Below are 15,777 nucleotides of genomic sequence, written 5' to 3'. Positions count from 1 at the left end.
TGCCCTGTTTGATTCCCGCAAACATAATTCAAAAAGCTTGCCTAGTTTGAGATAATCTTTAAGGCGATTGCCATTAGCGGAGATATTTTGACGTCAAAAATTTTTTCTAGGAGGAATTTTCCAAATCTGAGATCGTTACTGTCTGCGCAGAGTATTTTTACATACATATATATATATATATCTTCCTGAAACTTGGCATATATATATATATATATATATATATATATATATATATATATATATATATATATATATGCCAAGTTTCAGGAAGTTTCGATAAAAACTGTAGGCTGTGAAACAAAAATGTTCACAAGAACAACAACGTGAGTAAGACTTCGAGATCCTCCACGAGGATCTAAAAAGTTACGGGACAGACATTTGTTGGACGACCCTCGTACCTGGCCTCTCGGCCCAAATGTCAAATGGTACAATCCGTGCGTTTGTTGGACGATCGTAGGTTTAAATCCGTTTGCCCTCATTTTCACCGACACGTTTGTCCTTTCTCATTGACTCAGCCTCAACGATAACGGCAACCGGATTGCTGTTGATTCCACACGGATCTGCATAAACACTGAATGCGACGCATTATGGTGGTCACCTTGAGTAAATCGCTCAGGTGGTTTTGCTGGGGGTGGAGCGGGAGAGGGGGTGGCGGAGGAGTGAGGATGAGAGGGATTCGGCCTTGCCTTAACCACGTGCTTCCAAAACCAATTCGCATCGACACTCAAGGACAGAGTGCTGAGTGAGCCAGTACATTACCTATTTATTTAGCCGTCTGTTCCAATGATTGATTTCTTTGTTTGCTTTGTGCACCTTTTTCCTCTCTTACTCATTCCTCCATGGACTAGCACCAGCAACTTTTGTTTTTCTTCATCTCCCAAGGTGGTGCTTTTGATGGACAGGTCCTATTTTTCACCCTGCAAAAAATATGTGGAAATTCAGCTTTAACGAGAGAAGTAACGGCGTTCATGAAAAGTCAACAAAACCTAAAATCTCCCATTTTTTTTCTTTTCTTCGTGTAGCACATAAAAGCTTTTTATTTCAGGTCATTGCAAGTACAAAAATAGAAATAACTTAGCGTTTACCCGTTTATAAATGACATCGCTGCTGCAAATACACACATCACTGTCACTGTTGTTTCAGCCCGAAGAGATGGAGCCATCGTCAGCATGCACGGAGGGCGCGCGGTCACTTTCACGCCTCATTGAAGCGGTCATCGCATGGAGAACCCACAAAGCAGCTTTCAGCATGTCCTTCCAACGCATTTTCCGAACAAATAAGCCAACGGACGCACTTCGACCTGTACTGGATATAAGAACCAATCAGAGTGACGGTTTCATCGACAATGGCGAGTGGTTGATGCACTGTGAGATCAAAATGAACGGATCATCAAAATGACCTCACGGCCTCATCCTCATTTTTGTGAGTGTCAATGGAAGGGCTACAGGATCTCTGGTGAGCTGAGAGATGGACACATTCAGGTGAGGCCTTACGATGGCTCGAAAAAGACAAAATACCTTCACAAAGTCCATGCTGGAGATCACATTCCATTTCTTACTCATTCTTCTGAAACACCTTACCTCCGTGACAACTCAGTAATGTAGAAACAGGACTGATAGCCACAGAATATTCCACGTGTTTCCCCGAGAACCATTGCATAATAGTATGGTATGACCAGCAGTCGCATGAACTTGGATCCAGGTCTTTGTTTTTTGGCCAACGAGGCTTAATCACAACGGGAGCATATTGTACAGGCAACGAGCTATTGAATCAACGGATTTTGTACAATATAGCTTAGGTAGTGACAGGTGGTATCTGACAGGTGTTGGTGCCCAAGGATGAAGCCAAACTGTTTGGGTATTTTACAGCACAACACAAGCATGATCAGGCAGTTCTATAAGCAGTTAGTTTTGGTAAAATTAGTGGAATAAATTCTGCCATAAGGCATTGGGATTACATACCAAAGACCAAAACTGCAAGTCACTCATCACAACACAGTTTTTTGGGGGTTTTTTTTTTTTCGAGAAAAACAGAACACACTGTGGTTTCATTACAATGATTCATCTTTCCAGAAAAGAAAAAAACAACCATTAATAATGCCTGTTTCTTTCTTAGGTGAAACTTCCCACATTGCCTCATCCGTGAAAAGTAAAAGGAGGCTGAAAAAAACAAACAAAAAAAAACAAATCGGGATGGTAGAAGTCGTCTGCGACTGGGAAATGATAAGAACTAACGGATGCAAGTGCAGATAGCTAAAAATTACACGGCTCCTGAAACTGTGCAGACAGGGCCTTCACTTCGCGTCGAGCATGTCCAGCAAGACTTCGGCGATACTGACGGGGCCAAGAACGGGACGGAAGAAAAGTTCAGCCAGCGCCTCGGCCCTGATAGAGTGGAGCTGGGCTAAAGTGAGAAGCAGGCGAGCGAGTCGACCGCCGGCGGCACCCCCTCCCCTCAGTCGCTCTCCGCATGCCTCACTGAGAGCACGCTGTGCCTCGCGTTGAAGTGTTTGTACGTGCGGCCAGCAATGGAGGCCTGGAGAATCTGCCAAGGGTGCAGAAGCATAGAGTTAGGGAAGGAGAGGTAGACGTTCATGAGTTTAAGAAAAGCGATACGCACTTTGACGAGTCAACTCAATACACACTGTGAAAATGAGAAAGTCATGTTTTACGAAATTTAATACAATGTTTACTTCCATTTTATTTGTTACAGACTAACTATAGAGGCAAATGATTCTCAAATATGTTCATGCATATTATAACCATTAATGCAAAAACAATTTCCATACAATTTGTAAGGTTCATGGAAGAGCTGTCGCACACAAACACATATGAACCATGCTCTCACATGCCGACACAAACAGCAGACGACACAGGACTTGACATCGAACACACACGGCAATTGACCTTGGGAGAAGTATTTGCCCTGAACACTCTGGATGCTGGTGGCATCCTCTGGTGGCGGTGCTTTTCTCTTCGCCGGAAGTAGGGCATTTGTCGAGAGAAATTTCCCTCCTTAAGAGATGCCAACCCATGGTGGTTTCCATGCTCTATCCTCTAAATGCTGAGCATCAAGCAAGGATTTAAAGTCTGTGGTATTACTTGGCCGGGGTTCAAACCGCTGACCTCTCAGACTCAGAGGGGACGCTCTAACCACAAAAACCTCCGAGTCTGGTGATGTTTTTCTGATTTTTATCATTTGTTGCAACTCTGAATATTAACCGCTCATCATTCAAATTATTTGGCTTCATAATGAGCAGGGGAGTTAATACAAGCAGGTTCAAAACTGAAACAAGAATGCTTCAAGAACTGGACTTCATGTACCAGGAAATGTATAGCGTGTGTTATGAGGACACACGTAGGCCTACCGGATGGATAGGCTCGCCTCTCACAAGCAAGAATCCCTGTAAGTGAGGCATACGTTCGCTTCCAATTTCACCAGGATGGAAAATGTGAAAAACCCACAATATAATGGTGGTGGCGCTGTGGCTTCGACATTCAAGTCGAAACCCCGGAAATGCACACCATTACTCTGTGCAGATTTGATACTGGGAACTTGAAGATGTTACAAAGTTGGCCTCCATGTTCTGAAGAACTCAATCAGCAAAAGTAATTTACCCAAAAGGCATATGTGGTCTTCTTGAAATGGCTAGGTGATGTACTGCACGTGCATGAAATGTCAAATACAACATCGTGTCAAAAATATAAATAAAAAAACAGAAATATTCAATCAGATGATAGATGCATTGTTTTTCTTATTGGTTCATACAGTAACCAGGAAGTCAACTTTACAACTCATTAGGTACACAGTATCAAATATGTAAACGGAAGAAGCGAAGCAAACCAACGACGTACAGTAGAAACCACCAGGGGACGCCATCACTCAAGGTGATCGCTATGGTGTGGGCAATGAAACGGTTCAGCTTTTGTAAAGTTAGATTGTAAAGGTTTGTTGAACACAACTGCCAAACGAGTGAGGTAAGAGATGTAGAATTCCAGATCAATAACAGTGGAGCTATGTACTAGCAGTACGAGCATGACGCGTTTGTATTACTGGCGCACACCTTTAAATGTGTTGTGATAAACGTACTCTTGTACAATTGACTTGAGCAAAACTAATTTACATTTAACAAGTGAAGCATGTATGGGGTGTCGTTTGTTGTTGAAACCCACCTAGACTGGAGAACATTGTGCAGTGTGGTGTTGAAGCTACATTGCAAACAACGATGGCAATAACATCCAAAAAAACAGCAAAGGAGGTTTGCATCGTTGGCCTTGAGGGCGTTTTTTTCCCCTCAAAGTGAGGAAAGCCCGAGATGACAAATACTCAGGCTATTCTGCCTTGATGATGACGCAATTCAAGGCACATTTCCAGTTCAGTGGTGCAGTGCATGTGTGTGGCTTTATGGTTTTCAGGAGCCAAGGCTAAAAGGATGTATAAACAGCAATGACCCTTACTTACAAGCCATGGACCTAGATTTCACGAATGTTTGGGTGCAGCATAGACAGACTGAAAAGGTACAACCTTTACAATAACTTTTGCACAATTGCTAGACTTGGTCAAAGAGAGCATGAGACCATGGAAGAAAAGGAACTACACCAAGACAAGAGAGTAGACCTGAAGCGTCAAAATAAAGCATTTCATCAAAAGGACAGCCGCACCTTTTCAGTGGAAAAACAGGAGTGAAGAGTGCAGAGAGAGACAAGGCCGCAGACAATCATTTGGGAGTTGATTACAAAGGATGTTGTCTAGCCCAGCATGCCACCTTGAAAGGGTTTAGGGGCAGAAGCAACAGCCTTGGGGCACTGGAATCCTTGAAAAACTTCCAAAATAGACATATTGTGACAAGCGCGGCAATAGGTTCCTGGGAAGGCGAGTTTCTTGGCAATCAACTCGTGCCAAATTGGCTCTCTCCCCCACTCCCTCCACCACTCAATCCTCAATGCCATCTGCCCTTCCACTCCGTCTGCCATCCAAAGCATAGGCGTACCATCTGACTGGGCCAACATGGCACAAAAGCCAAAAGAAAATTTAGAACGTTTCACCAACACAGAAACACAAGAAGAAAAAGTGAAACATTCCACATCATCGAGAGTGAAGCTCCAGCCCAGTGAAGAAAGAGAGAACCTGGAAGGGCTTGATGCAACATGCACTCCCCATTTGATAAGTTGAACCACTCATTATGTAAACTACCAATCTCAATTTCTCTGGCTACAAATCTGAACACAGAAAAAGCCGAGTTTAGATACTGTTAAAATGTTTTGGGTGCACAACGATTATCCCAGGTAGATATCAACTTTATCTAATACTAGCGGGGTATGCTTACACATTGTAAGCAATCATGAACCGTGCGTGCTTCCCCATTGTTTCGGGTCGCTCACCTGCATTTGATTTTTCATTTATTTAAATTTTCATTTATAGATGCTTTCTGATGGTTCTATGATTTTTCCCGGTGTATCGACTTCAATATCCATTGGCATGCCAAATTATCATGCTTACCCATCTCGGGTCACTCACCTGCATCCATTTTTTCATGTATTTATTTTCATTTATTTATATTTTCATTTAAGAATGCTTTCCAACAGTTCTGTGATTTTTCTCAGTGTACTGGCTTCGATGTCCATCGGCACGCAAAATTTCAGCTTTCTATGTTACCTGGAAGACACTGAACTTTAATATCAGTCAGTCAGTCAGTGAGTCAGTGAGTAGAAAGAGATTTTCTTTTGATTAATTATCTAATATGTGGTTACATCATATTTTTGGAATTCCTAGCTTTTTGTTATCCTTCTTATTTTGAGCAATATTTATCATTCAATTTCCAAGGCAGCCAAAGCACAAGTTTAAATCTCTTCTTACTTGTTCAATGTTTTGAATTTTGCTACTTGCGAAAATCGAAGATTTTTCAAGTATATTGGTTCGTCAATTTTGTTATACTGTCTGTCTGTCTGTCTGTCTGTCTGTCTGTTTGTCTGTCTTTCAATCGCCCACAGGTCACAATTTTAAACCAATCTTCATGAAACTTCATCATATGGTTGAGTTTGACATAAGGAAAAAGCCTATTGTTTTTGAGGTCAAAAGGTCAAAAGGTCAACATAGGCCGAATTTCTAAAATTGGCAATTTTCATCCAATCGACTTGAAATTTGAAGAAGAGTTGCACATTTTGCCACTGAATTCAACCACCTATTATTTTTGAGGTCAACATAGACCAAAAGGTCAACATCTTAGGTGAGATTTCTAAAATCCTCAATTTTCAGCTATCCATCCATTCATTATACTCTGTGCAGAGCTTTGGTGCTGCCTAAGCAGTCTCCCGAGCTATTGGGCACAATCCTGGATGGGTCGCCAATCCGACGCAGGATATTCTAATGGCTCAATAATCCCAGCAAGCTGGTACTCATTTTGCCGACCTCGGAAGGATGACAATTTTCAGCCCATTGACTTGAAATTTGAAGAGGATTTGCATATCAAGTCACTGAATTCAACCACCAATTATTTGTAAGATCTAATTTGTTTTATGGACTTCGCAAGTCTCATGCTATGCTTGACATCTTTCTTGTTTCTTTGTTCATATTATGATGTCTGTCTGTCTGTCTAAGCCTCCTATGAGAGCCTAAAAGCAATGAAAGAAATAGAAATGCATGAAAGACAATAAACTAAGATCATAAATAAATGTTGAAGAAAACATTCTGCCATCTATAAATAAACTGAGTAAACACAACATTCCAAACTAAAAAGTTGAACCATGATATTTCACCAAAGTATTTTGTAGAATGTAATAAAGTTATGGGGCTGGAACAATGATGTTGCTGGTACCGTAGATGTCTTGGAACTCACTGTTGGGCGAAGAAGAATTTTGTCTCTCAAGGGACATTGAATACCATTGACCAGAGTCGCAGGGCCAGGCTGAATGGCAGAGCTGAGCTGTTCAGGGAGCTGAAGCGTAAAACTGTACGTGCACTGAGGGTGGACAAGGAGGCCTATGTGTAAGGAATCTATGAGGGGGGGGGGGTAGAGCATCACCTGTGGTCAAGTGATTCTTGTCCTGCTTACGAGGGAATTCAGGCATTGCGTTCGTCCATGCCCATTCCACGGTGTACTGCAGTTAGAGGGGAGGGTGGGAGGCTCTTGACAGAGGAGTCCGAAGTGAAGGCCCGCTGGGCTGGTTACTTTGAACAGCTGTATCAGGCTTATCGACAAGCTGTTGAGTTGGATGTCAGGGGTGTTACTATCCCTATTGCTGACCCTCCAATCAACTGTGGTCCACCTCCATTTGTGGAAACACAGGCTGCGGTGAACCGGTTGAATGGGGTAAAGCTCCAGGAATCTGTGGCATCCATGCTGAACTTCTCAAGGCTGGTGTAAATGCTGCACTCATGTCATTGCATGCAGTTTTGTGCTCTGCCTGGAACACAGGCATCATCCCAACTGGTTGGAAGAGGGGCCTTGTTGTCCCTCTCTGGAAAGGGAAAGGTGATCACCAAGACTGCAACAACTACCGAGGGGTGATGCTGTTCTCAGTGCTGGGCAAGGTCTTTGTTCGGATAATTCTTGATAGGGTTCGCCATCATCTGCTTCAGCACCAGCGTCCGGAGCAGTCAGACTTTATATCAAAGAGGTCAACGATTGAGCATATACTTGCTCTTCAGGTTCTCACCGAACGAAGACAAGAGTTTCGGCAGGGGCTACTTGCAGCCTATTTTGATCTCTGTAGTGCGTTTGATTCAGTGAATCGGGATGTCCTCTGGAGGATTCTTGGTCTTCGTGGGGTGCCACCAAAACTGATCGATCTGATGTCTGAACTCTACTCTGGTACTGAGAGTGCTGTGAGATGTAGTGGTAGCATCTCTGACTTATTTCCAGTTGTTAATGGAGTTTGTCAGGAGTATGTACTGGCCCCCACACTTTTCAGCACTTGTATGGACTGGATTCTGGGGAGGATATCAGAGAGATCAAGCTGTGGTGCATCCTTTGGGAATGTCAAGATCTCTGACCTTGATTTTGCAGATGATGCAGTCTTCTTTATGGAGACTCTAGATATCCTTTTGGGTGCCCTCGAGGGGCTGAATGAAGAGTCGGAGCAGCTGGGATTACGGGTTTCCTGGGTCAAAACTAAGATCCAGGCTTTCAATGACATCTTGGATGCTGCTATCCTGTCTGTACCTGTTTGTGGCGAGGATGTGGAGGTCGTGGAGAGATTCACTTACCTTGGCAGTGATATTCATGTCTCTGCTGGCTATGAGACAGAGGTCAACAGATGTCTGGGTTGGGCCTGGGGAGTCATGGATTCACTGGATCATGGGGTGTGGCACTGCTGGTACCTGTGTGGAAGGACGAAAGTCTGAGTCTTAAGGTCCTTGGTGCTTCCAGTCTTGCTCTATGGATGTGAGACTTAGACTCTGACCAGGGATCTGAGATGGAGACTTAATTCCTTTGGTACCAGGTCTCTTCAGAGAATCCTTGGCTATCGCTGGTTAGACTTTGTGTCCAACGAGCGGTTGCTGAGAGAGAGACTCAAATGAGATTTGTTACCTGCGTAGTCCATGAGCATCAACTGTGGCTGTATGGACATGTGGCTCATTTTTCTGACGCTGATCCTGCTCACCAGATTCTCTCAGTGAGGGAGTCGTGTGAGTGGAGAAGGCCAATGGGCCGACCACGTGCCTCGTGGTTGCAGCAGGTTGATCGGCATCTCAAGGCGATGGGGATGGGCCAGGCATCTGCCTGGGGGGTGGCCAGACGGAGGCCCCTGGAGTACCGGCAGAAAGTAGACGCAGCAACGCGCTGCTCTGGCGCATTATCCCATACCTGACCTGACCTGACCTGGCACAATAGCTTAATAGAGGTATGCACAGTGCACACTAGTCTTTGAGTTGTCTAGACTGGGAGGGAATCTCAGACAAGTGATAAACTGTCACCCCGGTATTTTGCATGCATGGCGAACCATCGATGTGTGCACTGTCCTCGGATGGATGTTAAACTGAGTAAGCTACAAGACCCGTTTGTCAGTACTTGATCGTCAGTGAATGTTAAAGAATGTTAAGGGTGTCTTTTGGGAAGAGTATGTGAGTTAAAGCAGACATTTTTAACGAACTACCAATTCCTAATTCCTGCCCTGAATGACGACTGCAAAGGCAATGGCAAACCACCCAGTACAAGCAATGCCAAAAGACTGCCTCGGCACTGACGCTTTGTCAAGAGGATGAAGTTGAGTCTGGGAGGGAGGGAAAGGGAGAGGGAGAGAGGGAGAGAGGGAGAGGGAGAGGGAGAGGGAGAGGGAGAGGGAGAGGGAGAGGGAGAGGGAGAGGGAGAGGGAGAGGGAGAGGGAGAGAGAGAGAGAGAGAGAGAGAGAGAGAGAGAGAGAGAGAGAGAGAGAGAGAGAGAGAGAGAGAGAGAGAGAGAGAGAGAGAGAGAGAGAGAGAGAGAGAGAGAGAGAGAGAGATATATCTTCCAATAATAATCCTTCCTTTCTTCAGTTATTATTTTGAGAAAAATAAATATTTCATTCTATATTGGTATAAAGTTGCTGTATAAATAGAATGCACAATTTGGAATAAATACAACTATGTTGGCACTGGTAGAGTGTCATCGACAAAGTCGAGAAGGGCAGTTCTACATATGACCCAAAGTTTATGATCACCAAAAGCTAACCCTGTTGCCCGAGCTGACGATGCTCCGGGTGATCTCACAGATTCTCAAAATAGGCAAAGCACAGATGTCATGCAAAACCTCTTGTATGCCAAGGCATCAACCCCATCAGCATGGCCCAAGATAAAATAAAATAAAAAATGGTGCAAAGCACGGCTGATAAGACCGAGGGCACTGTACCCTATACATTCGAGAAATTTGCTAAACAACGATGGCAACAGCACCAGCACCCTTCACTACGCAGCTCTGCCGCAATAAATACGCTCAAACCGTTTCTATAACCAATAACCCAAAATGAATTGAAGGCTTTCACTGCAGGTGCCTTGTTTATGAGGATTATATCAATCGAAATGTGTTAATCTGAGTATGTCATCAAACATCTGAACAACATGGACTCGAACCATTGTAAATGCAGACAAATGTGTGAATAAAATAATAAATAATTACCACTGTACTACATGAACAATAATAATTTGTATACTCTATTTCACGAGGTTAGGGTTTCCAACAGGGATCGAGTTACAGGAGTTTGATTAAATGAGATGTGGATGTGACACAGACGTGTGATTGTTCAAAATAACTCTTCAGGTCCATCATATTACTTATCTGTACATCTGTACAAATCAAACTAATACATCAAACACTGCATGTAACTTACAGGTGCATCTTAGGAAACAAGACAACAGAAATGGTGACGCGATTGCACACTACTCAATAAGAGGGCGTCTACAAGTTACATAATTATGCAATGAGTGTGGTGTCACTTGAAGAAAGGAAGGTTAGTGTGATGTTTTAGTGGTCATATATATATATATATATATATATATATCAAATGTACAGCACCTTCAGAAAGTATTCACACTCCTCGACTTCTGTCACATTTTGTTGTGTTACAGCCTGAATTGAAAATGGATTGAATTCAAAAAATTTTTTTCATGGATCTGCACAAAATACTACACAATAACAAAGTGAAAACATGTTATTAGAAATATTTACGAATTGATTAAAAATGAAAATCTGAAATGTTTTGCGTCAATAAGTATTCAACCCCCTTGAATCGATACGTTGTAGAAGCGCCTTTGGCAGCGATTACAGCTTCGAGTCTTCTTGGGTATGTCTGTATCAGCTTTGCACATCTGGTTTTGGGGATTTTCTCCCATCCTTCCTTGCAGATTTTCTCAAGCTCTGTCAATTTTATGGGGAGCATCGGTGAATAGCAATCTTCAACTCTTTCCACAGATTCTCAATGGGATTCAAGTCTTGGCTTTGGATGGGCTACTCAAGGACTTCACGTTCATGTTCTGAAGCCATTCCATTGTTGCTTTGGCTGTATGCTTGAGGACATTGTCCCGTTGGAATGAAATCTTCACCGCAGTCTCAGGGTCTTTTGTACTCTGAAGCAGGTTCTGCTCAAGGATTTGGCTCCATTCATTGTTCCCTCCATCCTTATAAGTCTCCCAGTCCCTGCTGCTGAAAAGCATCCCCAGAGCATGATGCTGCCACCGCCATGTTTCATGATAGAGATAGTATAAGAATGGTGATGAGCTGTGCTCGGTTTCCGCCAGACATGTCGTTTTGCATTCAGGCCAAATAGTTCACTTTTCATCTCATCAGGTCACAGAATATTTTGCCTAATGCTCTCAGAGTCTTTCACGTGCTTTTTTGCAAACTCCGGGCATGCTGTCATGTGCCTTTTTCTCAGGAGTGGCTTCCACCTGGTCACTCTCCCAAAGATCCTAGATTTGTGAAGTACTGCAGAGTTCTGTCAGAATGGTCATTGGGCTCTTGTCACCTCTCTGACAAAGGTCCTTCTTGCCCGGTTGCTCAGTTTGGTTGGATGGCCAGTTCCAGGAAGAGTCTGGGTAGTTCCATATTCTTTCCATTTCCTAATGATGGAGCTCACGGTGCTCTTGGGAACTTTCAATGCTAGAAATTGTTTTATACCCTTCCCCCAGATCTATGCCTCCGAACAATTATATCTCGGAGTTCAACTACGGACATTTTCTTGGACTTCATGGAAAAGTTTCTGCTCTGACATGCACTGTCAACTGTGGGACTTTATATAGAAAGGTGTGTTTCTTTCAAAATCATGTCCAATCAATTAAATTGGCCACAGGTGGACTCCATTCAAGTTGTGGAGACATCTCAAGGATGATCAAAGGAAATTGGATGCACCTGAGCTCAATTTGGAGTGTCATAGCAAATTTCAGAATTTTCATTTTAAATGATTCATTTAAACACTCAAGACATTTCAGATTTTCATTTTAAATTAATTTGTAAAAATTTCTTAAAACATGTTTTCACTTTGTCATTTTGAGGGATTTTTTATAGATCGGTGACAAAAAATATTTAATTTAATCCATTTTAAATTCAGGCTGTAACACAACAAAACATGACACAAGTTGAGGGGTGCGTACACTTTCAGGAGGCACAGTGTATCTACAGAAAAGGAAAAAGTTCCCAAAGAATATGGAACACATGGTGTACAGATCGGAAAGAACATTGGAAATATATTGCACCTGTTTAGTCTGAAAGCAATAAGTGAAATGTGAGCTTTGTTGAGCTAAGAATAAACCAGGCCTGACCACATTTAGCATGCCACAGCAATTGGATATCAAGAGTCAAAAAACGCACTATCTACAATTAGCAATGACAAAGGACAAGTTGATCATTAGGACATTCACCCCGAAACGGCTGCGCTTCATGCCAAGTTATGCTATATCAGTTGGACCTGATAAGAGCCGTAAAGCCATTTAAGGGGCACGGATGTAATTAGTTCACTCACCAGGGTTGAAGAGGACAATACCCTTCAGGTAGCCGTACTCCTTGGCACTGATGTCCATGCTCCAGAACTTGGCTAAAAACGCCCGAATTTTTTGAATGTCAACCATTGTTAAGCGTCCACAGGAGGTGGTCCCATTCGTATCAGTCTCGCTGTCTGACTGGGCGCCCTGGCCTGTAAGCAGAGTTCGCAGTAGGCTTGTAGACCCAGAAGATACCTCTTCAGCTGCATCCACAGAAACTCGTTCTTGGGCCAGACCGAGCAGAAAGAGTGGTGCCCAGGCGGAAGTGAGCAGGATGGTACGCTCGGGGCCTGGTAGCAGGCCAAAAGCAGGAAGGTTGCGCACAAAGCGAGCGGTTTTAAGGAGAACGGCCGAGGCAGCACGCCAGGTATGCTGTGGCGAACGGAGGAGGACTCGACGCCGCACACCACATCCGCAACGCTGACGTCCACGTCGTCTCGACTGGTCATCCCGTTCTTGAGTTTGATGAGGGTGATCGTCATCACCTGGACGCCAATCAAGGTGACAATGAGTCTCATGATTTTGCTGCCGAGCATTATGGAGTTCGAGATCTTCACTGTTCGGTCGCTGATGCTGACAATTAAGATAGTGCTGAAAATCCAAGTGTTGCTTCTGCTGCTCATGTCGTTGCAGTTGAAGTGGACAACCTTGAGGAGATGTATCACCCATCACCTCACCTCTTGTTCCTCCATCCATCATCTCCTCTGTCTCTTGCTCCACAGGTGACCTAAAGAAAATTTATCCACCAGATGCCGTCATTATGTGGGAGCATGCATGAAAATGATTTACCATAAATCATGATTGAATGAACAAAAATAAAACAAACTATGGAAAAGGTGACGCATACAGGCCACGAGTATGGAAGGTGATATTCCATCAAATAACTTTTTTAAACTCAATTATGATGGCGCATCCAATCGCTAATGAAGCCAGCAGCACCCTGTGTGTTTTATACAAAAATAAGATGGCAATGTGTAACAGTAGTTGTCACAGTTTTTTCTCAGTTGTCTGTTTGAACAGAAACAATGTGAAGAGATCCAGACTGATGATAAATAATATCACGAGCACAAAGACACATTCTTGTCATGTCGAGAGAACTACTGTAGGTCGGCCAGAAGTCAGATCAATGCACGAGATTTAAAAAACGAAAGAAGTTTCATTGTTTTGAGCACTGTAGTATATATAGTGTAGAGATTAGAGACAACCTGTGAACACGAGGGATCTAATGCTGAGTATGGGGAAAGTGAAAAATAAAATGATCCAATGTGGTGGGGGACAGTGACATGGAGGAAATAGGAAATTAAAATAAAACATCCTCCTTCTTCGTGCATATGGCAGCTTGGCTGCCGGGTAGCTATCATTTTGTTGGGGCGCGACCATGCCGCTGATGCTGTGCCCCTATACCAGTACACCGGTACTCATTTTGCCGACCTCGGAAAGATGACAGACTGAATCAACCCCACCTGGTGTTAATGCAACGGCCAACGAGACTTGAACTCAGGACCCAGCCACCCTAACCACTAAGCCAGCACCCGGCTCATATGAAACATCCTAACGTCAGAGGACCTCAAGGAAGTGAAAAAAGACAAAACAAGACATCATTTGTCTCACGTTACACTAATTCAACTGATTTATAACACCCGAACACCCCGTCCTCTCCCCTCCCCTGACTTTTCAGAGTGCGCTAGACCCAAACAAGACATTCTCCCTCATATGTGTATCAAAAGATGTTGGACGTGTGTTCAAATTAGGAGGTGGAGATGGATTTAAGTCCTGAGCAGAAGCAGATGGCTTGAGACAGACAGACAGACAGACAGACAATTAATATTTGTAATTTTAGGCCCTCTAATCTGCTCCACCACCCCTAATCTTCCTCCCCCAAACACTCACCTCTTTCCAGGTGTCCGTTCAGTATATTTTGAACACACAGGTAGGGAAAAATAATATCAGTAATATTAATAACACAGTAATTATACCTGTCCGCGGTGTTGCTTCTTTCATCATCCTTCTCGCGTCCTTGATCCTCCTGGTTTTCTGCCGTGTTGTCGTCCCTCCGCAGTATCCTATACAGGATGCCATGGTGAAGGGTTCCATGTGGAACTCTGCACAGGCATGGATTCGCAGGGGGTCCCGCGACCTGAAACCCGGCCAAAGCCGTGGGCCCTCCGGCCACCGGGTCCAGTTCCGAGGCCATTGCGCCACACGACCGATCCTCATGCCGGCTCCGGGGTGTGAGCGACGCCAACAGCGCCCTTTATAAAGCCCGTCCAATGTCCCCACCCCACTTTGGATCTCCCAACACTCCCGCCCTCTTTCTCCTCCTCCTCCTCCTCCTCCTCCTCCTCCTGAACTCCCTCCATCCTCTGCTCCACCTTCTTCCCCCTTCCCCCTTCTTCACCTTCCTAATTCCTCTCCCTCTGTCTCAACCTCTTCCTCTTTTTCCCTCCTCCTCCTCAGCCGCCCTGCTACCCACGGCCACCCTCTATTCATTCTCTCCCCATTTCAAGTCACTTTCTTATTTATCTCTTTTTTCACCCCTCATCTGTCACCTTCTCCACCACCCGCACCCCATCCTCTGTCACTTATATTCATTTTCTCCTCGTTCCCCCAGTTAATGTCACCACCTTCTTGGAGTCCAAACCATCTTTTTGAGTGTCTTGCAAATCTTCCACCCCACTCCCCAGAACATGGTTTGACAGAGTAAGGGAAAAGTTCTCTTTCTGTACCCCTGGGGCACACGAGTAGTCAATGTCATCCAGCTCCAACATTTCATCCTATAATTAACTTTGTTGCATCCCTGGGATGCTATGATCAGCTCTATGTAAATGACTAATTTAGAGATTCTTTAATAAATGGAAAAAAAAATCCACATTGATAATACACTCATGAAGTTTACCCGACGACAAATTGTGATTTCCACAAAGTAGACAATTTCTCGTGATCCCGACTCCGATGACTCCGGACGATGGATCCAAAACTTTTAATGAATAGACTTTACATTCCTGCACCTGTATCTAAAAGGAGACCTGGACATATTGGATTCAAACGAATCAATCAACTCAGCCACAAAATCCTCGTCAACGCTCAGTTCTGAGCATCACTGTTAGGTACGAGACTGGTGGACCTCTGATCGGTTCCTTGAAAACCCCCAAGGACGTTCTCTTTTGGGTCCAAAGCACAACACGCCAATATCTGTGATTTCCTTGAAACCTCCAAGCCAAGTGCATTGCAATATTTTTTACCCACCAACAATATACTCATCCTTCAACCTTGAAACCATGAGACGACTCACAGCAACGCAAGGCTCATTTGATTAATATAGACATA

The 15,777-nt window shown here is 43.9% G+C and overlaps 1 protein-coding gene across 2 annotated transcripts; it reads right to left on the bottom strand.

The window, feature by feature from the left end:
* Positions 1-990: 990 nt before the first annotated feature.
* Positions 991-14,707, bottom strand: NR0B2 (nuclear receptor subfamily 0 group B member 2). Of its 2 annotated transcripts, XR_015052119.1 has the most exons (4): positions 14,427-14,707; positions 12,432-13,177; positions 4,662-4,993; positions 2,412-2,544 (listed from the first exon to the last, which is right to left on the bottom strand). XR_015052119.1 is itself a non-coding variant. In XM_085858689.1 (3 exons), exons 1-3 carry the CDS (start codon positions 14,642-14,644, stop codon positions 2,294-2,296), a joined length of 1,215 nt encoding a protein of 404 aa, XP_085714815.1. In that variant the 5' UTR covers positions 14,645-14,705; the 3' UTR covers positions 991-2,293. The 2 variants fall into 2 exon arrangements, 1 of the variants encoding a protein (XP_085714815.1); XM_085858689.1 differs by lacking the exon at positions 4,662-4,993 and having other exon boundaries at positions 991-2,544; positions 14,427-14,705.
* Positions 14,708-15,777: the final 1,070 nt, after the last annotated feature.

This window comes from Eptatretus burgeri, chromosome 16 (assembly GCF_056783735.1).
Source record: "Eptatretus burgeri isolate ZD-2024b chromosome 16, Ebu_testis_v1, whole genome shotgun sequence".
NCBI lineage: Eukaryota > Metazoa > Chordata > Myxini > Myxiniformes > Myxinidae > Eptatretus > Eptatretus burgeri.
Note: the sequence above shows the minus strand (reverse complement) of the source record. Positions and strands in the feature narration are given on the sequence as shown.

Coding starts and splice junctions, on each gene's coding strand:
- NR0B2 (XM_085858689.1), bottom strand. CDS start 14,644: ATGGCCTCGGAACTGGACCCGGTGGCCGGAGGGCCCACGGCTTTGGCC. Junction 13,178..14,426: donor AGAAGCAACACCGCGGACAG/GTATAATTACTG, acceptor AATTTTCTTTAG/GTCACCTGTGGAGCAAGAGA. Junction 2,545..12,431: donor TATTGTCCTCTTCAACCCTG/GTGAGTGAACTA, acceptor CACCCTTGGCAG/ATTCTCCAGGCCTCCATTGC.